Source organism: Poromitra crassiceps, assembly GCF_964638095.1.
Source record: "Poromitra crassiceps genome assembly, chromosome: 2".
Classification (NCBI taxonomy): Eukaryota; Metazoa; Chordata; class Actinopteri; order Beryciformes; family Melamphaidae; genus Poromitra; species Poromitra crassiceps.
Genome location: NC_139624.1, coordinates 66,445,993 through 66,469,486, shown reverse-complemented (window position 1 = coordinate 66,469,486; position 23,494 = coordinate 66,445,993). Strand labels below are relative to the sequence as shown.

The 23,494-nt window shown below is 43.3% G+C and overlaps 1 protein-coding gene across 1 annotated transcript in view; it reads right to left on the bottom strand.

Annotated features, from left to right (window-relative positions):
• nav3 (neuron navigator 3) overlaps positions 1-23,494 on the bottom strand; it is a gene marked incomplete at its 5' end in the record, with an annotated part of 744,909 nt that overhangs the window by 284,670 nt on the left and 436,745 nt on the right. Inside the window, 4 exons of the mRNA XM_083631970.1 lie at positions 5,422-5,639; positions 6,523-6,862; positions 7,431-7,732; positions 8,716-8,984. Of these exons, the coding sequence (XP_083488096.1) occupies positions 5,422-5,639; positions 6,523-6,862; positions 7,431-7,732; positions 8,716-8,984 (1,129 nt within the window). The remainder of the gene's footprint in view (positions 1-5,421; positions 5,640-6,522; positions 6,863-7,430; positions 7,733-8,715; positions 8,985-23,494) is intronic.

Here is a 23,494-nt window from a genome sequence, read left to right as displayed (position 1 = left end):
CAACCGCATTGGCCTATTTGGCTTGGCAGAGAGACAATGGAAAGATGGAGTGGGCAGAGAGAGGGGGGGCAGACAGGCAGACAGACAGGCAGGCAGGCAGACAGACAGACAGGCAGGCAGACAGGCAGGCAGACAGACAGACAGGCAGGCAGACAGACAGACAGACAGGCAGGCAGACAGGCAGGCAGGCAGACAGACAGACAGACAGACAGACACACAGACAGACAGGCAGACAGGCAGACAGACAGACAGACAGGCAGACAGACAGGCAGGCAGGCAGACAGACAGGCAGACAGACAGACAGACAGACAGACAGGCAGACAGACAGACAGACAGACAGGCAGGCAGACAGACAGACAGACAGGCAGGCAGACAGACAGACAGACAGACAGACAGGCAGACAGGCAGATAAATGGTAAATTGCAGCACAGTGGGCGTGGCCTCTGCGTTAAGTGGCAGGCTGCTAACAGCTTGAGCTACGTCAGCTCTGTTCACAACGAAATACCTTTACAAAGAGGAGGAAGAGGAGGAAGAGGAAGGAGACTAGAAAAGTTACAGATACATCTCCTACCAAGTGGGGGTGGGACGACCTGAAAATGTCTTGTCATTTCCAAAATAATCACGATGAACAATATTATCCCGATAGTCATCAAAAGATTCTTAAAACTCTCAAAGGAACACTCTGCCGATTTTCATCCAGCTTTGTATCATCATAAAATCAGTAAAAAAAACTGTCAACAGTTTTGCAGTCATTCATTTAGTTTGACAGTTATTGAGAGTTGATTTGAGTTAAGTTGTGAACCAGTGTTGTCATTCATGCACAAATAACATCAATGGGCCACAACTTAACTCCTTTGTGTTCCTTTAATATGGCACTACAACATACCTTACATTTTGTTAATACATTTATATTTTTATTGCATCATAGGACCATAGACCGTATACAAATAATGGATGTAGCCACCGCAGTTGCTATTATTTTTATAATATTTATATTATTTATATATAAATGTAGTTCTCAACGTAAGTTCAAGCAGGAAGACTATAATATCTTTTACACTTCCTTAATTCACTTTATATCTCCACTCTTCAATCTACTCACAAGATCATAATAAGCTGTCAATTTCCGGGTTTCAATGAACAATCAGCTGGTTGCCGCCCAGTCTCTGTTAACCAATTGCATAGTGTCACATCACTGCTCTCATCACCTCTCACCCTACGCACCTCCAGTGTAAGCCTATCACGTTGCTCCACAACCCAGTCGTAAGCCAATTGCTTGGAGGCGGGTTCCTTAAATATGCTTGTTTCTGTCTCATTCAGCCTCTCAAACACCGCTGCTGTCAGGCTCGCACCCTCCTCCTCCCCTTCTCCTCCCGGTCATCGCAGACCTATCCGATTTCAGTCGGAAGAGTCTCATCATGATGAGTCTCAGAAGGAAGATCACCAGCACCACCAGTATCTAGACACTGCAGGGGGATATATCTGGATGCTGATCTGGGCTGATGCTGCTCTCTCAAGATCTCCCTGCGGTGTCTAACCGCCAAAGACTAATAACAATACTTTATTCTCAACATTCTTTCTGTAGTAAATTATTCACTTTATTGTAATAAATATCACTTTATTCATCCTTTGGTCTCTAGTCTCTCCTGATTGAAATATAATAGATATATTATATATTATATATATATATATATATATATATATATATATATATATATATATATATATATATATATATACTGTATATATATATATATATTATTATTTTTTCACTTTTGCAGAAGCTGTAATCAAAGATGTCCTACTTACTAATTTCACTGTTTGCATGTTGTGTATGTGCTGTTTTCTGTTTTCCCCCACTGAGCCCATTCTGAATTCTATCACTCAGAAGAACGTTGAAAAATTACTAGACAGCTTTTTCAAGTCACTCGTGAACATATGCACGCTCATGTGACGATATTCACGATTATACGATTAATGGAAATTCACCATGATAAATTTATTTTGAGTGTTTTTTTTTTATCACAATAGACGATAATATCTTATACTGTATGGTCCCACCCCTACTGCCAAGGAAGCCACATGTCTCGGAACAGGCTGAAATGTGACTCTGCAGTCTGCAGTGCACGGGTTCATTTCCTACCTGGATGTATCCCAAACCTCCAAAAATCACTCCCCCTCTCCTCCTCTCCTCTTATACCTCCTCCTTTCCTCCTCTCCTCTTATACCTCCTCCCTTCCTCCTGGGTGATAACACCTAGGACATCAATGAGTGCGCTTATACATGCACACAATAATCGGTTAACTGGGTTATAATCAGGTAACTGGCAATAATCTGATTTCTGCGTTTACATGCACTTTGTAGCGAAACTCACCTCAAAGTGCATGAATAGACATTGACATAACGGCCTTTATCTGATAAAGGATGTGGGTTTATGCTGTTTACATGAGCACTTGATAATCAGGTAACTGTAGAAATCCGAGAAGAATGGGTTTATTAGGCCATGTTCACATTACAGGCAAATCCGATTTGCTGCTAAAGTCATTAATCATCATTATCTCGATTGGTTTCCCAAATCTGATTTGGGAGTGTGTCCGCACTGCCACAAATCTGATTTGGGCAAGTGTGCAAGTCGGATCTGTGTGTCCAGATACAATGAGCCAACATACAATGTTTCTGGCAGTGTTTGCATGTCTGCTCCCTGCTCTTCAAGTCCCCGCCCCCTGCAAAAGACACTCTCAAATCTGATTTGGGTGATCAGCGCGTCCACACTGAAGTCACATCAGTCGAAAGCAGATTGGAAACTACCTCCATATGTGGTTTGGGACAAGTGACACAAATCAGACTTGGAGCGTCCAAACTCAAAAAAACAATCTGGATAGAATCATTAATAGGTCATTAAAGTTCACAAATCGGATTTAGCCTCATAGTCGGAACATGGCCTTAGTGTGCATGTCAAGAGTACAAACCAATATCCTTTATCAGATAAAGGCTGTTATCGGTTTATGAGAAAACCGATGAATACACCTAGCTTTGTGCTGCTGAATCATCAGATTTATTCATTGCAGTCAATATCCACTCCCAGACTTTGAGGAAAAAACGCGGAAATCAGATGATTTCCAGAATTACCTGATTATTCATCATTATCATTATTCAGCATATAGGCCTGTTTTAATTCCACTATCTCACAGAAGGAGTCACATTTGCCCACAAATGGATTCACCAACAAAGGCTGAGGAAATGGTTCATCTAGGGTTCGAGTTATGAACATAAGTGGAACCTTGGATGAACCGGCCGGAGGAAGCTGAGCCCCCATGAAAGCACTCAAATCCTACATCTGTGGCGGTCGCTAATACATTAGCAACATTAGCTTGCCCTAGTTATTTTAGAGAAGTGGTTCTCAAACGTTTTCACATGAAGGACCCCTAAACTCGCACAAATTAGACCACGGACCGCCATCGTCCAAGATTCTGTCCCAGGGTCCCCATTTGATAAGATTTGAGCTTTTAGATGTTTTATTACAGAAGGTGTATGAAACCCATGACCAAAATAGTCATGCATTGTGTCATTGTGTTACGGATGGAATTATAGTGAAAATAAATGATTCACCTTTTTGCTGGGGACCCCCTGTAACCCCCTTTAACCCTAGAACACTAACGTCGGGTGATTTTCACCCAGACAATTGAATTCACGTGATTTTCATTGTCTTGCTGCTGTCTGAGGTGGGTGGGTCCTTAGGTACCTTCAGGATGCTCACTGACGTCATTGAATGTAGGTTTGTTTCCCTGCTCCCATTCATGGTTTTTTCTACCGGCCACGTGTTCGGGTGATTTTCACCCGACGTTAGTGATAGAGGGTAAAATATCTTCTGGTTAGTTACAATGGTATTGTGGTGATTTTTTTTTTTTTCACCACACAAGTCCCATGAATGGGTGGACCGAAGGAGAAGTTGGGAGCTCCTGTTATTTTGGGTTTATTTTTATTTTTATAGTGATTACCTCATTTTTCCCGAATTTGACATATTTTTTATAGTGTCCCCCATAATAAACTTTTTTGTGTTTTTTGTGATATTTCACATTTAAAAACAGAAGAAGAGTACCTCAATTTGCCATGTATTGTTGTACTTTAAGATATTTTGATGAGAAGTATGTTTTATGGGGTATATTGCATCGGGTGAAATACACCCGACGTTAGTGATGGTGTGACTTTAAATCACGTTAGTGTTCTAGGGTTAAGGACCCTGGGGGACCCTGGACCACACTTTGAGAACCACTGTTATAGAGACCCCCACAAGTCATGTGTGTTGTGAGTTTGTGACTACATACATCTAATGTATCACTGTTTGTTTTACACTTCCTTGGTTTAAAAGAGATCAAACTTTGCTTCCCTCCTGGCTGAGTGCTCGACCACTCCTCACCCGCTCGGGAACGCCCGCCTGGCGCGACAGGTTGAACTTGCTAAATGGTGGAAATGTGCTGGATTAAGGTAATGCTGGGCTAAGGCAGCTCTGAACTGATTCAGCACAACAGAGGTGAGAGAGGAGACAGGGGGATTAATCCTTGTTTAATAGCTCTTCTAACTCATTTTCTCTTCCAGGACAAAATCATCTCAGGGATCTCGCCTGCTTTTTCTTCTTTCTGCTGGATCATCTCCACCGCTGAGAGGGGGGAGAAAATTGTCCCGCGGTGCAGCTACGTCCCGCGGTGCAGCTACCACCGGTTGAACAGAGGAGAAGGGGAGTGGGCTTCCGAATCCCGCCGATGTCTCCCATCAAAGACGCACCACAGACAGGTTAACGACGACGGGCTTCGGCGTGCGGTGCGCGCTGGATGCTAATCTGTTATTTAACCATTGGGAGGCGACGGTCAGGCTGCACAGAGGGGAGCACCAGCTCATCAGTGCAGTGCTCCCAGATTTGGTGCCCTCTGTGTGTGTGTGTGTGTGTGTGTGTGTGTGTGTGTGTGTGTGTGTGTGTGTGTGTGTGCGACATGTGTGTGTGTGTGTGTGTGTGTGTATCATTTGAAAAATGACATGACCACCAATACCAGTAGGCTACCCTTAAAGTGATACCGATACCAATAGAGTTCTTCATTCGATACCTGTTTGCTTTTAGTTTTTTGCAACCTCAGCATGCTGAAGTGTCAACTCCGTCACACCCACCGCGCTCGACTTCACCACCATAGATAGTATGGGTTGTAGCTGTAGTCAGTGGGCTAGTCAGTTGAGTTAATTTACTTGTATTCCTCCAATCTATCCCTGTATCTTGTAGTCCACACACACACACACACACACACACACACACACACACACACACACACACACACAGAACACACACACACACACACACAGAACACACACACACACACACACACAGACACACACGCACACACACACACACACACACACACACCTGGGTCTCACCTGTACATGAAGGGGGCCACGGTGGCAGTGTTGGGGTGGTTGTGCTGCTGCTGCTGTGGGAGCTGCACCCCTCCTCCCGTCCCGGGGCCACACAGGGCGGAGGTGCTGGTGGACGAGGTCATGCTGGAGCTGCGTCGGCCCTCCAGCCCGCCCAGCGAGCGGCCGGCGTAGAAGCCCCCTCCCTGGCCCTGCTGCCCAGTGCCTTTAGCCAGCTTGGCCTTCTCGTAGGGCTGCAAGATACATACCAAAAACACATTAGCGACACATCATACATAATATCTCGGTAGCAATAAATACGCTTCAGTTCCTATCCGTACTTCACAATAAAAGCATCCTGTTAGTTTGTCAATGAAAAACTTTAATTTGAAGGAGCTGCACAGGAAATGGAGTTAAAAATTCCAGGCAACTTGACATGCTCCGGGGCCTCAACATTTACATGCTGCAGGAAACAGGCGTTCAGTGTGCAGTATACAATCAAACTGATTTAAAAGCTAAGGTAAAGAAAAAAGTTATATGTTGCGGCTTTAAATCAAGACTGTGATCAAAATAAAATGCAAGCACAGAAAATTCCTTCCCTGACTATTGGTACTTTCACAAAATATTTACACAATGAGATTTTTTCATAAATAATCGTCAGTAATGTGGATATAATAACAGACACCCCATTTACACCTGGTTTTTAAATGTGACCTGTATCCGGATAAGTTAGTTATCTGGATCAGGAAAAATGCATGTTAATGCAAGGTGATGCATTTACGCATCATGATCAGGATGTGATCAGATCTTCCTGACCACATCTGGCGGTAGTCTGGCTCACTTTTTTGTGTTCAGATTTCTTCCACCCCATTTACACCTGTTTTTTAAACGTGACCTGTATCCGGATTATCCGGATAGAGGTGGATAAAGGGAGATAATAGAACAGTTATAACACTCTGGTAAGTACAGAAAATGACATCACTTTACTGCAATGCAGCTTTTAAAACCAGGGAAAGACAACACTTATGCCATATCACAATATTACGATATCCAAAATCTAAGACGATATTTAGTCTCATATCACAATATCGATATAATACATGTATCAGTATTGCCCAGGCCTACCTTCTCTGCCTCTCCCCGCAGGTTGCCGGTGCTGTTCAGGGCTGCCTGGGTCTGGCTCTGGGTCTGGGTCTGGGTTTGACTCTGGGGTTTGGTGGTGGCGGTCGTGGACGGAGTTTTGAGTCCCGGCTTGGGGATGCCACTGGAGGCCGGGGCGCCACCATCTTTCTTCCCCGCTGATGGCTTTCCTCCCTTGGGGATGAGGCTGGCGATCTTGGAGGACTTTTTGGCGTCGCTTACCCCCGCCTCGCCTCGCTCCTCTTTGGGCGGCGAGCCGGCCTTGGAGGCTTTGCCCGGCTTGCTCTTCTCCTCCTTGTCTTTTGGCGAGGAGAGGGACTTGTTGCTGTTGGCAGAGCAAGGTTGTCATCGTTAACGAAAACTAACGAAATAACCAAAACTAGGTGTGACAAAAAAAAAAAAAAAAAAAATGTTTTAACTGAAATAAAAATAAAAAATTGTTTAATGTGTGTTTACAAAATTAAAATCAGTTAAAATTATAGAGAAAATGTCTTTAGTTTTCGTCTTTGGCCATTTATTTCATACATAAGCCTACAGTAGTATTTTTGGTGGATTCTGGTTAATGACACAAACACGGACTGAAACATATCCTTTATAGTCTTTTGTGGATGGGTGTTCATCTGTGATTTTTTAAGTGTTATGATTTAAGTGTTTATGTTTTGTTGAGTTTTTATTACACAATAATACTTTTTCTAACCTTTTTGAATCGCCCCTGACAAATACCCAATATAATACAAGAAAAGACTCAAACTAATAGTGAGACTAATAAACACTAAACTAAAACTAAGCATTTTCAAAAAACTAAAACTAAACTAGCAAACCCGATTTAAAAACGAATTAAAACTAAGCTGAAATTGAAAACAAAAAGTCAAAATGGCAAAAACCATAATAACCTTGTAGCAGAGGCCTTGGAGGAAGAAGAGGAGGGTGAGGATGAAGAGGAAGTCTTGCCCGGTGCAGTGGCGAGCGCGGGGCTCTTGGCGGAGGCGTGTTTCACCATAGCGCTGCTGTATGCTGACCCCGCGGGCACCGAGCCGTCTGCGGAGTCGGCGGGCGCCGGGCTGTCCTCCCCATACTCCAACAGGTCGTCTTCCTCCTGCAGCGCCATCTCTGCCACGGAGGGCGACGTGCGTGAGGCCGAGCGCGGGTTGATCAGGCGGAACTTCTCCAGCATGGATCTCTGGGGTGGCACTCCCTTAAGTTAAGGCAAGTCAAGTTTATTTGTATAGCCCTGAGTCACAAGCATGTCTCAGAGGACTTGTGAATGTGTCTAGCTAGGTCTAGCTAAGCACAATCAATAAACAGAATTGAACAACTTGTAGAAAGCTTATAAAACACAAGCATAGCAAGAGAAGTGAGAGAAGAGGAGAGCGAGCAGAGAGAGAAGAGAGGAGAAAAGAAGAGAGAAAGAGAGAGCACAGAACAATAAACCACAGACAACCTAACCTTCTGTACCCTAACCAAACCTAGCAAACAAATAATATATCTAATCTACAGGCTAACCTACCCCAACTTTAACCAACCTAGCAAACAAATAATCTATCTAATCTACAGGCTAATCTACCCTAACCTTAACAAATTTAGCAAACAAAGAATTTATCTAATTAACAGGCTAACCTAGCCTAACCTTAACAAACCTAGCAAACAAAGAATTTATCTACAGGCTAACCTACCGTAACCTTAACAAACCTAGCAAACAAAGAATGTATCTAATCTACAGGCTAATTTACCCTAACCTTAACAAACCTAGCGAACAAAGAATGTATTAATCTACAGTACAGGCTAACCTACCGTAACCTAAACCTAGCAAACAAAGAATCTATCTAATCTACAGGCTAACCTAGCCTAACCTTAACAGACCTAGCAAACAAAGAATCTAACTAATCTACAGGCTAACATACCCTAACCTTAACAAACCTAGCAAACAAAGAATCTATCTAATCTCCAGGCTAAACTACCCTAACCTAAACCTAGCAATCAAATAATCTAACTAATCTACAGGCTAATCTACCCTAACTTTAACAAACCTAGCAAACAAATAATCTATCTAATCTCCAGGCTAACCTACCCTAACCTAAACCTAGCAAACAAAGAATCTATCTAATTTACAGGCTAACCTAGCCTAACCTTAACAAACCTAGCAAACAAAGAATCTTTCTAAGCTATAGGCTAACCTACCCTCTCCTTGGGCCCGTCGGTGCCAGGCGGCCGGAGGCGCTCGGAGCCCTGGGGGGTGGGCGTAGGCGAGGGTGAGTGGGTGGGGCTGGCCAGCATGGAGGAGGTGGCACTGTGCTTGAGGTTCATGGACTTGCTCCTCCAGGACTTGCCAGCAGAGGGCGAGGGGATGGCAGAGGCCAGCTGCTGCCCGCTCAGGCTGCTGGGGACCGTGCCCCCAACGCTGCTACCATTCATGCTGCCACCAGGCACAGGGATGCCCCTCACCGAATCTGAACAATGGGAGAGAGAGAGAGTCAGAGACACAGAGAGAGAGAGAGAGAGAGAGAGAGAGAGAGAGAGAGAGAGAGAGAGAGAGAGAGAGAGAGGATGTCAAGAAAAGGGTGTCTATAGACGGTTTCAACTCGACAACACAAACATTCTAAAATTGCCCCCAGCTTACTTCCCGTGGCAGTGTTTGCTAGTACAATAACCGTCAGGAAATAAGTTAGGTTTCAACACGGTTCCCATAGCAACACAATTCCGTGAAAACCATCTATTCAATACATTTAGAGAGCTGTATTCAAAAGCACAAATCGTTACGTGAAGTGAAATGAAGCGCTGGTATAGCGTTTCAACTAGCACCTTGTCACGTGTGGCACCAGCACTCATACAGTCGACACACCAACCCCAAACAAACAGGCCATGCTGTGGTACACCCCGACCCGGGTGTTACAGGCTACCACAAAGCAACGTCTGAAACTGGTCGACCAGGGTCAATCCTTTCTAAACAACACTTCAAGATGGCGCCGGCGTTGACTGAGCTGACCCCGGTCGACACGTTTTGAGAAAATATTTAAAAATGTTTATCAGCCTCACTGACTTTCAAAACCCTAGCGCGGTTGACTGCAAGGCTGTCCGGTGACGGTGGGTGAGTTTGAAATTTCGTGGCGACACTTGTAAAGTGCTTCTTGGACGACCATTTTGTGGCTTGAGGGGATAATTGTGAAGCCAGACTGCTGGTCTGTCAAAGGACGCTGTATTCTATTTTATTAACACATTCACTGCCAACAGTTTTTTTTACTGTAGGTAGCTTCTGCCAAGGTTTTTTTTGAGGATTCTGGCTCATCTTTCAAGAGCCGAGGATTATTTTCTGCTAGGACTTTGTGAACACAATATATCTCAAAATAACTAATAGAATGTGTGCTTTCTCTGTCTAAAATAGTTAGTTTGTAGAGTTAGTAGTTATGTGGCATTAGCAGTTGAATACAGCATGGTTTCAGCGTCTGAGAATGAAAGCTGAGATAACTGCATTTTTGTGAAATTCGATAGAACAGGCAGAACAGTCACTTTAACCATTTATTTTTGGCATCAGTAAGACATCAGACATCTAAGCAATAGTTCTGAACAACAGTAATTTCCTCCATAACAGCACCCCCACCCCCCTCTCCTTCAAACTCCTCCCTCCGTGTGTGTTCTCCTCCTCCCTCCGTGGCTCTGCAGCGGGTGTGTCACAAGCGAGTTTCTGCTGCCTGGCGGCTGCTCGTCGACCGAGTCTGGATCGGGAACAGTAATTTCCTCCATAACAGCGATGAAGCTGAAGCTGCATGCGATTCTGGCCTTTATGCTGCGTGTTTCAAAGTGTGTTGCACCCAGTCTATTTTTGGAACCCCCCACCGTTGTGCGCCACCGTTGTGCGCCAGCGCGAAAGCGTTTTCGCCAAACCATTCTACAGTATGAGAATGGTTTCCTCACGCTTTTCCCTGCAGTTTTGGCTCGGCTTTCTCTACTCTGGAGAGCACTGTCGCCACTTAGTGGGTCGGTGGAATGGGTTGTACACGTTCGGTGGCTCCCATATTTTTATAGGAGATGTAAAAGGGTTTGATCCACGTCCCACCGTCAAAAAAAAAAAACGTTGGATTTTTTTTGACGAGTTAACTCGTCCACGGTTAACTCATTGAGTGCCAGCCACTTTTGGAGTTTCAGAGCATTTTCAGTGATTTCTCGAGGCCCACAGAATATTGTGTGATATTACTATGTAAACACCGAACACGCACAAATAACGAGGAGACTCTATTGTATCATCAGCAAAAAAAAGTTTATTGATACCATTTTCCGTTCTTTAGTTATGAGCCGGAGAAGATAGGTTGTTTTGAGCAAAAAGAGACGTTTCAAATTAGAAGCTGAGATATTCAGCCTTTTGTGAAATGAAGCATTTCAAGCACATTCACTGACTCTGAAGCTAATATTTTCTGACCTGAAACATCTGAACAGTAATTTCCTTCAATAAACAGCATCCACACCCCCCTCAACTCCAAACTCCTCCTCCGTGGGAGTGTCTCTGGTGGCTCTGCTCGCTCTGCTGGCTGCTGCGTGTGTCAGGCGATCTCTGCTGCCTGCTATGGCAGGCTCTGCTGCCTTACGGATCCACGTTCGGATGGCGGCCACTCGTCGGGGGAGTCTGGATCGGGCTCACGTTCGTCTGCGTTTCTGGTGTTTCGGTTGTGAGCTGGGATGAAGCTGCGTCCGATTATAGGCTTTCTGCTGCGCGTTTCAAAGTGCGCTGCACCCAGTCTATTTTCGGAGCGCTCAGCCTTGTGCGCCGGTTCCCAGCGTGACACTGAAAAGCCAAACCATTCTCATGAGAATGGTTTGGCTTTGGTTTTATTTTCTGGCGGCTAATCGTGTGGAGAAACTATGCAGCAGAGACAGAGGGGCTCATTTGTGGGAGCGGATTGACTGCTGTTCGCAGCTGACGTTGGCTCCAGGCAGCCAGAGCAATCTGTGCCGCTCTGGCTCATGCATCGGTTTCTCTTTCATCACGGGGCTTTTTCTGCTTTTTTTCCTCAACTTTCTCTAATCTGGAGAGCACTGTCGCCACCTAATGGGTCCGTAAAATAGGTTATACACCTTCAATAGCTACAATATTTTTACAGGAGATGCACAAGGCTTTGATCCACGTCCCACCGTCAAAAAACGCAATTGACGACTTTAGTCGTCTTTGGCACTCTATACGTTACTATTCGAATTGACGACTATACTCGTCCTTGGCACTCAATGAGTTAAGAAAGAACATGAGGTATCTACATAACATACATGGACCATCATACCCCACATCCCACATCCCCCACAAAGAACATCAAAACACAACAAAACAAAACAAGAAAACTGCATAAGATACACAATAATCCATGAACAAACAAAACCACTGGACAAACAACCAAACAAAAACAATGCATTCAGCTCCTATCCTAATAAGCCTAATGACACTGGGGTAAAAAGTTCTTAAAGTCAAACTCTTCATGTGATTGCCATATTTTGGAGATGTCTAAGAATCTGCCTTTGCTCTTGTAGTAAATATTATCCAACGTATGGTAGCTTGAGAGTTCATTCCACCAGTGAACTACAGCTGGGGGATTGGATGCTTTCCAATTTAAAGCTATGCATTTCCTAGCTGCCAACAGGGCAAGATCTATGTATTTGCTTTCATATGTATCCCAACTATCAGACCTACAAGTTCCCAAAAGACATAAGCGAGGTGAAAGGGGAATAGATACATGTAAACAATGTGATATTATCTTGGTTACAGATTTCCAAAATAAACAAAGTGAATCACATGACCAAAACATATGAAAAAATGTTCCTTTTTGTTTTTTACAACGCCAGCAAAGAAATTACATCTCATTGTTCATTTTGTTGAGTTTTTCTGGAGTATAATACACCCTATGTACCATCTTAAATAAAGCTAACTTATGTCTTAGGTTGTAGGAACATTTATGAACTTTCGTACAAATATACGACCAATCCTCCTGCTGTATTTCAATATGGAGATCTTGTTCCCACTTCTGTCTTACATTGTCTGTATTTACCGTTAGACTTCCAATAAGAGCGTTGTAGATCCTTGATATAACTTTTTTCTTGTTCTTTTCCTTATTATTTAATATAACATCAATTTCTGATGGTTTGGGTTCTTGGAGAGAACCCTGCTCTGTATTTACTACATTTCTTATTTGAAAAAATCGAAATAAATGGGAAGAAGGAACTCCATATTTATGTTGGATTTGAGAGAATGAAAGGAAAGTCCCATTTTCAAACAGATGAAGAATTTCCCTTATACCTTTATCAAACCAAGGTTTGAACGTATCATCTTTACAACACAAGAGGCTTGGATTTTTCCAGAGTGGAGAAAAGGGAGAAAGAGGATTGGTGTAACCTAACAACTTATGGGACACTTTCCAAATATGTAAACTATTTAATATAACAGGATTCTTAGTGATTTTGGCCACATCTCTGAAATCAATGTATGGTAGGTGTTCCAAATTGTATGGACAAATATTTAAGGATTCTATTCTTTTCCATGAACATGTAGTGTTTAACTCATTGAATGCCATGGACGTCCTTCGACGTCCAATTAAATAGTGACGTAGAATGCCACGGACGTCCTTCGACGTCCAATGCGTTTTTTGACGGTGGGACGTCGATCAAAGCCTTCCGCAGCTCCTGTACAACTATAGTAGCTATTGGAGGTGTATAACCTATTTTACGGACTCATTAGGTGGCGACAGTGCTTGCTCGGTGCAGTCCAGATTAGAGACAGGTCCGAGAAACAGCCTAAAAGCCGTGGATCAAAGACAACCCGATGCATGCTCCCAGAGCCATTTGCTCTGTCGCGGGAGCTGACATTGGCTCCGAACAGGAGTCAATCCGCGCTCACAACTGAGCCCCTCTGTCCCTGTCTGTCTGTCTGTCTGTCTGTATAGTTTATCCACCCGATTAGCAGCCAGGAAAGCAGCCCCTGACGCCAAACCATTCAGCAATCCGGGTTGGCTCTTCCCTGCTGTGGCGCTGAGAGCCGACAGCAGCACACAAACGCAGCACTCCGAAAATATAATGGTTGCGTGAGGCTGTGTGCAGTGTGGGGAGGAGTTTACGGGGGGAGGGGGGGAGGGGGGGAGGGGGGTGGTGCACGCAGGGCATCACACAACAACTACGTCACTACATCAGAAAATATTATCTTCAGACTCAGTGAATGTGCTTGAAATGCTGCATTTCACAAAAGGCGGATTATCTCAGCTAATAATTTGAAAAGCCTGAAAACGCTGAAAACAACCTATCTTCTCCGGCTCATAACTAAAGAACGGAAAATGGTATCAATAAACTTTTTTTTGCTGATGATACAATAGAGCCAGCTCGTTCTTGTGCGTGTTCGGTGTTTACATAGTAATATCACACAATATTCTGTGGGCCTCGAGAAATCACTGAAAACGCTCTGAAAACTCTGGCACTGGGAGCATCCGTTCTCCAAAAGTGGCTGGCACTGAATGAGTTAAAAACCACTGTTTTATCTAAGTTGAGCTGACAAAAAATAATAATAAAAATTGGGAAACTTCAAGCCACCAGTCTCATATGGTAAATACAACACTGAGATCCGAACTCTTGGAGATTTACTGTTCCAAATAAAGGAAGACAACAGACTCTGTACCTTTTTAAAGAATGACTGTGGTGGTATGGTAGGGAGATTTTGAAATAAATATAAAAATTTAGGCAAAATCGACATTTTAACTATATTAACTCTACCCATAAGAGAAATTGGGAGCTGGCCTATTCTCTTTAAATCCTCTGAAATTTTATTAACTACCGGAAAATAATTCAAACTGAGAGCATCTTCTAGTTTTCTAGGAATGAACATATTTAATACATTTATTGGACCATTTCCAATTGAGCTGATTCTTCAGTGTTGTATAGTCAAAGTTGGAAATCGGCATTATCTCTGTTTTATCCCAATTGACTTTGTAACCTGACAGTTTCCCAAATTTTTCAAATAAAGATAACATAAAAGGTATTGAATTTACAGGATCATGGAGATATAACAAAATATCATCAGCATACAAAGAAATAAGATGCTCCTCCTCCCCAATCTTAACACCTTTAATATGTTGATGAGATCTAATCATTGCAGCCAATGGTTCAATAGCTACAGCAAAAAATGCCGGGGATGTTGGGCAGCCTTGCCGCGTCCCTCTTGAAAGCAAGAAGGGTTTAGAATAGTTTATATTTGTTTTAACAATGGCCATAGGGGAATTATATAGAATTTGTACCCAATTACAATATTTTGAACCAAAATTGAATCGTTTGAGGACAGACATAAGGTATTTCCATTCAACTCTGTCGAATGCATTCGAACAAGGTTTTTTACATGAACTATTTTACTCTGACTTAGATAAACTAAGGTTGATCCCAGACCCAGAATTAGCTGCTAACAATTTTTCTCACATTTTCAACTTTATCACTGAGAAGCATGCACCATATAAAAGATTCAGAGTAAAAAACCGCTCTAGTCCATGGTTCTCTGATAACATCACCAAAGCGCTTCGACGCAGAGACTCTGCATGGTCGAAAGCGAGATCCTCGGGTAGTCCAGTTGACTGGTCGCAGTTCAGGAAGTTACGAAACAATTGTATTAGTGCATAAGGAAAGCCAAATCAGATTTTTATTTAAATTCCCTTAAAAATGCACAAGGAAATACAACTAGTTTCTGGAAAACAATAAACTCTCTGAAGGCCAAGTCCACTTCTGCTCTCCCTCCTCAGATTCGTGTGGAGAACAACATTATTTCTGATAAAGCCGAGATGTGTGATGCTTTTAATGAACATTTTGTGGCATCTGGTCATCTCTTCGATCGGCTGTCAAATCTAAACGCCAATGGTCACATTCATAACTCGGTGAATGTTAACTTTGTGAACCCCTATCCTCCTTTTAGGGAGAGATTTTCTTTCAGCATGGTTAGTGATTATGATGTTTTTAAGGCACTTTCACAGCTTAACACTTCAAAGTCAAAAGGCGAAGACGACATCGAACCATTTCTTTTACGCCTCAGTGCGCACCTAATTGCTCCTTCGCTTGCACATATATTTAATTTAACATTTATCTCAGTTGAAATCCCCTCTGTTTGGAAGACCGCTCAGGTAGTTCCTCTTTTTAAAGGGGGCGACCCGACTGACTTGAATAATTATCGACCCATCTCTAAACTATCTTGCTTAGCTAAAGTCCTTGAAAGCTTAGCAAATGAACAGCTGCAAGCTTATCTAGACAGTTATAATATTCTTCAACCTCAACAATCTGGGTTTAGGCCAGGACAGTACAGTAACAGCTACATCGCTTGTTTTAAACAACATACTGAATGGTATTGACAGTCAACAACACTGTGCTGCTCTCTTTGTTGATCTCTCAAAGGCGTTCGACACAGTGGATCATGATATTTTATTAATGAAACTATCCCATATTGGTCTTGATGACCTTACTGTAAACTGGTTTTCAAACTATCTATCCGGAAGAAAGCAAGCTGTAGTGCCAAGTGGTCATAAATCTAGCTCTCTCACAATCAATAAAGGTGTTCCACAGGGATCCATCTCAGGCCCAGTATTGTTTACTTTATATATAAATTACATTCTACCCTCCTCTGCACTTTATAACGTCCATTATTATGCAGACGATACAATCATATATGTGACCTGCTCTGACCAAATCAGTCGCTTGTCACGCTGGCTGTTTGTCTAGAAAATGCGATTTTATCAGATAATATTTATTTCTGCTGTTTTGGGGTTTCATCAGATTATAGTAAAATAAAGCCTTGGCTTTCATTCTGTGTAAAGATTATTGTGAAATTCGACCGCTAAATATACTTTTGAAGCTCTTGAAGTTAGAGTGACAAAAGTGAAACTGCGCTGACAGCCTGCTGCTCTGCGTTCTCACTCTGCTGCCTGCTGCACGTGCAGCCCTCCTCACGTTGCCAGGTAAACGGGTTTGGAAGTACTTGCAAATGGTAGGCTATATTATAGACTACTCTAGGATTTAAAACGCTGTTTCTAAAGTTTGTCAGGGTTGTATTGTGGAGTTGTGTTATTGGTTTGTTATTTTAGACTAGTTTAGGCTGTTTATGTAACGTTTTAACCTCTTAAAAATCTGCCTCTTCGGGGGTTATCAATAACGAACATGGCAACCCGTCTCTGCCGTCTCTCTCTCTCCCTCTCTCTCTCTCTCTCTCTCCCTCTCTCTCTCCCCTTGCAGCTGCGCAATTTCTGCATCCAGTGACAGTCTGTCTGTCTACCTGTCTGTCTGTCTGTCTGTCTGTCTGTCTGTCTGTCTGTCTGTCTGTCTGTCTGTCAGATTGATAGACTAATAGCCTACTAGTCAGTAATCTGCGTGATAATGTTGCTTGATTTTTAAATTCAATTCACAGATGGCAGACTGAGCTAATTTAGAATTATTTGCCTCATAGCCTAGGTTACTTTCAGCTGTCTGTCTCTCTGTCTCTACTCCAGAGCAGAAACGGGTCTGCTATAGATTCTTTGTTGCTGTTATTTGTAATAATTATTACAACAATTACAATTATTACTACATTAATGTACAATTATTAGCCTGCAATAATGTAACCCTAATTAAAAAAAATAATGTGTGTGGGGCGTCAGATGATCTTGGGTGTTACAGAACAGTTGGTATTGATGATAATAATAATAATAATAATAATAATAATAATAATAATAATAATAATAATAATAATAATAATAATAATAATAATAATAATAATAATTGATAGGACTTATATACCGCTTTTCTACGTAGCCTACTCAAATATGCTGAATATTTCCCAGGGGTTAAAGGCTGCATTACAGTAAAGTGATGCCATTTTCTGAATTCACCAGACTGTTCTAGCTGGTCTAGTTGCCTTTACATAGGCTACTTTGTCATGATATCCACTGAGGTGTACTGAGATGTCATGTGTACCTGTTCAACCAACAAAAGTATCTATCTATCTATATATTCGAATAGAAGACCAGGGGCCAAATGTATAGTGTTAATTTGGGCGTATAGAGCTTTTTGGGCTTAGACAGATTTTTACACATAGAGTACATGCACAGAGTTTTATACATTTGGCCCCAGAGGTGGTCGTGGTTTATAGGGAAAGTCCCATCAAATCTGTCAAATTTATTTTCTAATCTAATATTAGAAAATACATTTGCCAGATTTGGTGATGACTCATTTGAAATGCTGTAAATGAAATAAATGAATGAAATAGATCAACTTAATTTGAGGTCTTAAATTCAGAAAGTCCAGTTTCAAGGATTTTCTAAGTGGTTTCCAGGACCTTATCATGACCTACCCCAGATCATAACACACCACCATGCACATTTACAGCCCACTCCAGCCGGAGGTGGTTTCCAGACTTTACAAGTAGTTTCCAGGAAATTTCAGGTGGTTTCCAGGACTTTCAAGGTGGTTTCCATGACCTTCTCATGACCTTACCCGCATCATAACACACTGCCATACAAATTTACAGCCAAATCCAACCTGGGGAGGTGGTTTCCAAGACTTTCCAGTGCTTTCCAGGTAGTTTCCAGGACTTTCCGGGTGATTTCCAGGACTTTCCAGGTGGTTTCCATGACCTTGCCCTTCCCAGGTATCATAACACAGTGCCATACAAAATTTCAGCCCAATCCCACCTGGTGTGGGGGCATGCAGATGCAGACAACTTCAAGAAAAGATGTTTATGTCTGAATTAACGTCAAACTTTGAGGCCGTTTTTCCTCAAAAACACAGTTTGGAAACAGTCGCGACATAAAGGGGTGTATCTCCCTCAATTGTTGGACTACAAAGATAATTCTGATATCCCCAGAAAGCTGAGATTCTCCTCTTTCCAACAGTGTATGAAACTCAAAATGTGTTTTGGGGTCAATGTGACTGATTTTGTCAGAGCAGGTCACATATTGTTTCGGCAACACCCACGCCCAGGCGATTGAAAGTCTGCAAACTGCTTTTGACTCCTTTCAACAGGCACTTTTTGACCTCAAACCTGTCTTGAACTCAGACAAAACAAAATCAATGTTATTTTCACGGTCGCATAATATAGACAATGGTCTCTGTATTTGCACTCAGCAAGGCGCACAAATCGAAACCGTTGGTTCATATAAATATCTCGGCATTTGGCTGGACACCAAACTGTCCTTCCAGATCCATGTGGAACATTTCACAAAGAAACTGAGGAGAAAAATTGGTTTTCTTTATAGAAATAAGTCCTGTCTTGCACCCTGTGTTAGAAAGTTCATTGTTCAGTCACTAATATTGTCTGTTTTTGATTATGGGGATATTATTTATATGCATGCTGCTCCATCCATCCTGAAGCCGCTTGATGCGGTGTATCATATCACCTTGCGCTTTATAACGGGTGATAGATTTCTTACTCACATATGTATTTTATATGAAAAGGTAGGCTGGCCCTCTCTGACAGCTCGAAGGGAGCAACACTGTCTTTTATTCATTTATAAAGCCCTGATTGGGAAACTCCCCCTGTACATGTCCTCACTCATTAGTCAAGTGAACACAAATTATCAAACCCGATCGCATTCACATATCAGGTTGTCTGTTCCACGAGCAAGGACTGAACTAGGAAAGAGTGCCTTTTCTTATTATGCTGCTGATGAATGGAATTTGTTGCAAAACATTCTGAAATTGAATCAGCTGATTCCTCTGGAATCCTTCAGAGTACTTCTTGACGGTACTCTGCATAATGAATGCTCTTGTTTTATTTTATTTGCTCTTACCTTGTTTTTCGATTTTGTTTATTTCTATCTGGAATCTTGAATGTTTTCTATATAGTGTAATATTTGTATTTGTAAGTTGTCTGTAATATTGTAACTATTGTAAATGTTCTCACTGTAACAGGGCTCCCTTGAAAATGAGAGCTTGCTCTCAAGGGCTCTTCCCTGTATAAATAAAGGTTAAAAAAAAAAAAAAAAAAAAAAAAAAAATCAGGTCGTATGAGCTGAATAGAGAGCTCCAGGAACGAGTCCGGAAATCATCGATGCTAACAGCCCTGGTTCTTCACAGTTTTCGCCTATGGGAGTTTTGAATGGGTTTTTGGCGCGATGCTTCTAATAATCTTTCTGGGCAACGCTGGCTTAATCAAACGCGAACCAGTGTTTAGTAACATCATCTTCACACATGAAGACCACTTTTATGAGTTTTGAAGCTTTTATGTGCCGTTAAAAGGGTGGCTAGCTAGCAAATGGCTAAATGAGACTACAATGTCGACGCGGATAGTATACGTCATCACGAGTGAAACCGGAAATTCTTTCTCTCGCAATCAATGCGTGGACGCCTATGCGACACTGTGTGTAGTTCTGGATTAGCTTAGCACGAGCTTTTTACCTCTAGGGCTCGCAGTTACGCTTCAAAAGTCATGAAAGTGGTCCTCATGTGTGAAGATTATCCCGCTGAACCTTGGTTCGCGTTTGATTAAACTTGCGTTGCCCACAGACATTATTTGAAGCATCGCGCCAAAAACCCATTCAAAAATCCCATAGACAGAAACAGTGAAGAACCAGGAAGTTCGGGACTTCGCATTCTGCCTACAAAAATACGTCATCCCTGGAGCTCTCTATTAACACATTGAATGCCAGCCATGTTTTCATTCCTGTAGGTAAGTTGTGCCAGGGGTGTTTTTGACGATTCTGGCTCATTTTAGAAGAGCCGAGGATTCTTTTCTGTTAAGAATTCATGAACACCAATCATCTAAAAATAACTAATAGAATGTGTGCTTTCTCTGTCTAAAAGAGTTAGTTTGCAGAGTTAGTAGTTATGTAGATATTAGCCGTTGAGTACAGCATGGTTTCAGCGTCTGGAAATTTATTCAGAGATAAATGGCTTTTTGTGAAACAGTCACTTTAACCATTCATTTTTGGCATCAGTAAGACCGTCAGACATTCTAAACAATAGTTTTGAACAGTAATTTCCTCCATAACAACAGGAAACACCCCTCTCATTCAAACTCCTCCCTCCGTGTGTCTTCTCCTCCTTCCTCCTGGCTCTAACAGCGGGCGTGTCAGAAGCGCGTTGCTGCTGCCTGCCTGCCTGTCTGCCTGTCGGGCAAGACGAGTCTGAAATGGATTACTGTAAAATCGCGTCGCCATTTCCTTGAATGGCTTTCTCCCGCGGTGTGTGTGTGTGTGTGTGTGTGTGTGTGTGTGTGTGTGTGTGTGTGTGTGTGTGTTCGCGCGTTGCTGCGCGGCTCTGGGGGGAAGGGATCTCTGTCCGTTCTGTGTGTGTGTGTCCGGGCTTCTGACTGTAAAATCGCCAAGCCATTTCCGCGGGAGGCGGCTGCTTTTGTGGCTTTTGGGTCCCGTGGCTGTGACTTCTCTCGGTCTCTGTCGCCACTTAGTGGTCGGTAAAATAGATTACACACATGCTCTTGCTCCAAATAGTTATCTCGAAGATGTAAAAGGGGTTGATTGATGTCCCACCGTCAAAAAAACATGTAAGACGAGTTATTTCGGCTCTGGCACTCAAGCGCTGGATTATGTAAGACGAATTATTTCGGCTATGGCACTTAAGGTGTTAAAAGCGCTCTAAGCGCTAAGTAGCTGTGTGCCTTGATAAATAAGGTGGATCAAATAAAGTGGTTACATTTGGGCATGACCACACAATGGGGAGTTGTGAAAACTAAAAATACATAATGGGCGATAACTGCCTAACGTTCACGGCATATAATCGTTAGTAATTAATTAAACAACCCTACAACTCACGCCCAGATGCATCGATTTCCTCGAGCCGCAAGCACTACAAACAAAACAGGTCTTTGCTATGTTCAGTCCTACAATGCATCAAACCTACTAGAATTATACAGAATACAGGAAGCTAGACGTTTTTACCTTCAAAATAAAATAAATGTTGTATTAGCCTACTTAGTAACAAAAAATCAGAATGTCGACTCACTACGGGTTAAAATTGACTTTTCGAAGGGAGCAGATATTCTTCCAGTTTATCTCTGTTCTGTATCTTTCGAAACACACACAAAAAAACATTACACATGCATTTACTTTATTTAATTGCCATTATTGCAAAGGTTATACCCGGAAGTTTTCGTTTTATACTGCCTGACTTGACGCTACTTGGAATTTGTGGTTCTGCCATTGAATCTTCACAAACGCTGTGTAAACGTTAAATCAAAGGCATGGACGCAACCAGATCCAGATACCCTACCTAGCGATGTCCAATACTGGGAAGCGGGACGACCCTCGCGTCCAAAAATGCTTATTAAATGTGTGTGCTGTGCGAAGCAGACATGAAATCAGGGGGGGGGGGAGACAATCCGCCCCTGCGAGTACGGCTGGGGGTACACTTCCCTCCGTCTAACGGTACGTGCACATCATGAAGCGCTCGGCGGCTTGCCTCCTGTGGAAGCCGCTTTGACGCTGCATCTTGATAGGCTGTCTTGCTCTATTTCCGTGTCTGATTGGTCAATTTGCCTCGCGCCCCCTGCCGCTGGAACCGCCCACAGCGTTTCACTGTCGCAGACTAGAGGCGGCTTGTCTCCGAGCGGCTTCACGCTCGCGGGGCGGGACTAGGGCGGGACCTTTCGTTGAAGCTACCCAATGACAGCTCTTCCTACACATTTCCTCCCCCCACCCTCCTGTGTAGCTCGACCTGAGAACGTTTCTACAGGCTACAGCTCCAAGCTGGAAGCTGGTTTCCACGCCCACAAAACGCTGCGACACAGCGGAAAAGCGAATTTGCCATTGTAGATGTGCACGTACCGTAACGGTACGTGCACATCATGAAGCGCTCGGCGGCTTGCCTCCTGTGGAAGCCGCTTTGACGCTGCATCTTGATAGGCTGTCTTGCTCTATTTCCGTGTCTGATTGGTCAATTTGCCTCGCGCCCCCTGCCGCTGGAACCGCCCACAGCGTTTCACTGTGGCAGACTAGAGGCGGCTTGTCTCCGAGCGGCTTCACGCTCGCGGGGCGGGACTAGGGCGGGACCTTTCGTTGAAGCTACCCAATGACAGCTCTTCCTACACATTTCCTCCCCCCACCCTCCTGTGTAGCTCGACCTGAGAACGTTTCTACAGGCTACAGCTCCAAGCTGGAAGCTGGTTTCCACGCCCACAAAACGCTGCGACACAGCGGAAAAGCGAATTTGCCATTGTAGATGTGCACGTACCGTAAGAGGAGGCTCGTGGGAGCGCGCATGAGCCTCTAAAATCTGTTCACACATAGACAGCGATACAGCTGGCCTCTAGATAACTCCTGAATTCCAGACATGTGTGAAAGCAGCTTGTGTGTGTGTGTCCAGTGAATTAACCTCGTCATCACAGATAACACCGCCACCAACCCACCCCCTACCCCCCCCCCCCCCACACACACACACACACACACACACACACCCCGCGCATTTTACAGCGCTACCACACTCTTCGCCGTGCTGTGACTTGCCGTTGCTGTGACTTGCCGTTGCTGTGGCAACAGACTTCTCGCTTTTTTGCCACGGCGGCTGAGAAATGAAACGTCACTTCTACTGGGCGGTGGCAGACCCTCTGCTAACACACACACGCACGCACGCACGCACGCACACACACACACGCACACACACACACACACACACGCACACACGGGCGCACACACACACACACACACACACACACACACACACACACTCTTTGCAGCGTGCAACTACATTCAAGATGGCAGAATCTCACAATTGTGAATCTTTAGATTTATGCATGTATGAGTTAACACCTACACACACAGACACTAGGGCTGCAACAAACCATTATTTTCATTATTGATGATGATTATTTTCTCGATTAATCGATTGGTCGTTTGGTCAATAAAATGTCACAAAATGGTGAAAAATGTCGATCAGCTTTTTCCCCAAAGCCCAAGGTGACGTCTTCAAATGTCTTTTGACCAACAGTCCACAACCTCAAGATAATCCACTGTGCAAAAATTCAGCTGGAGCAGGAGCCTGG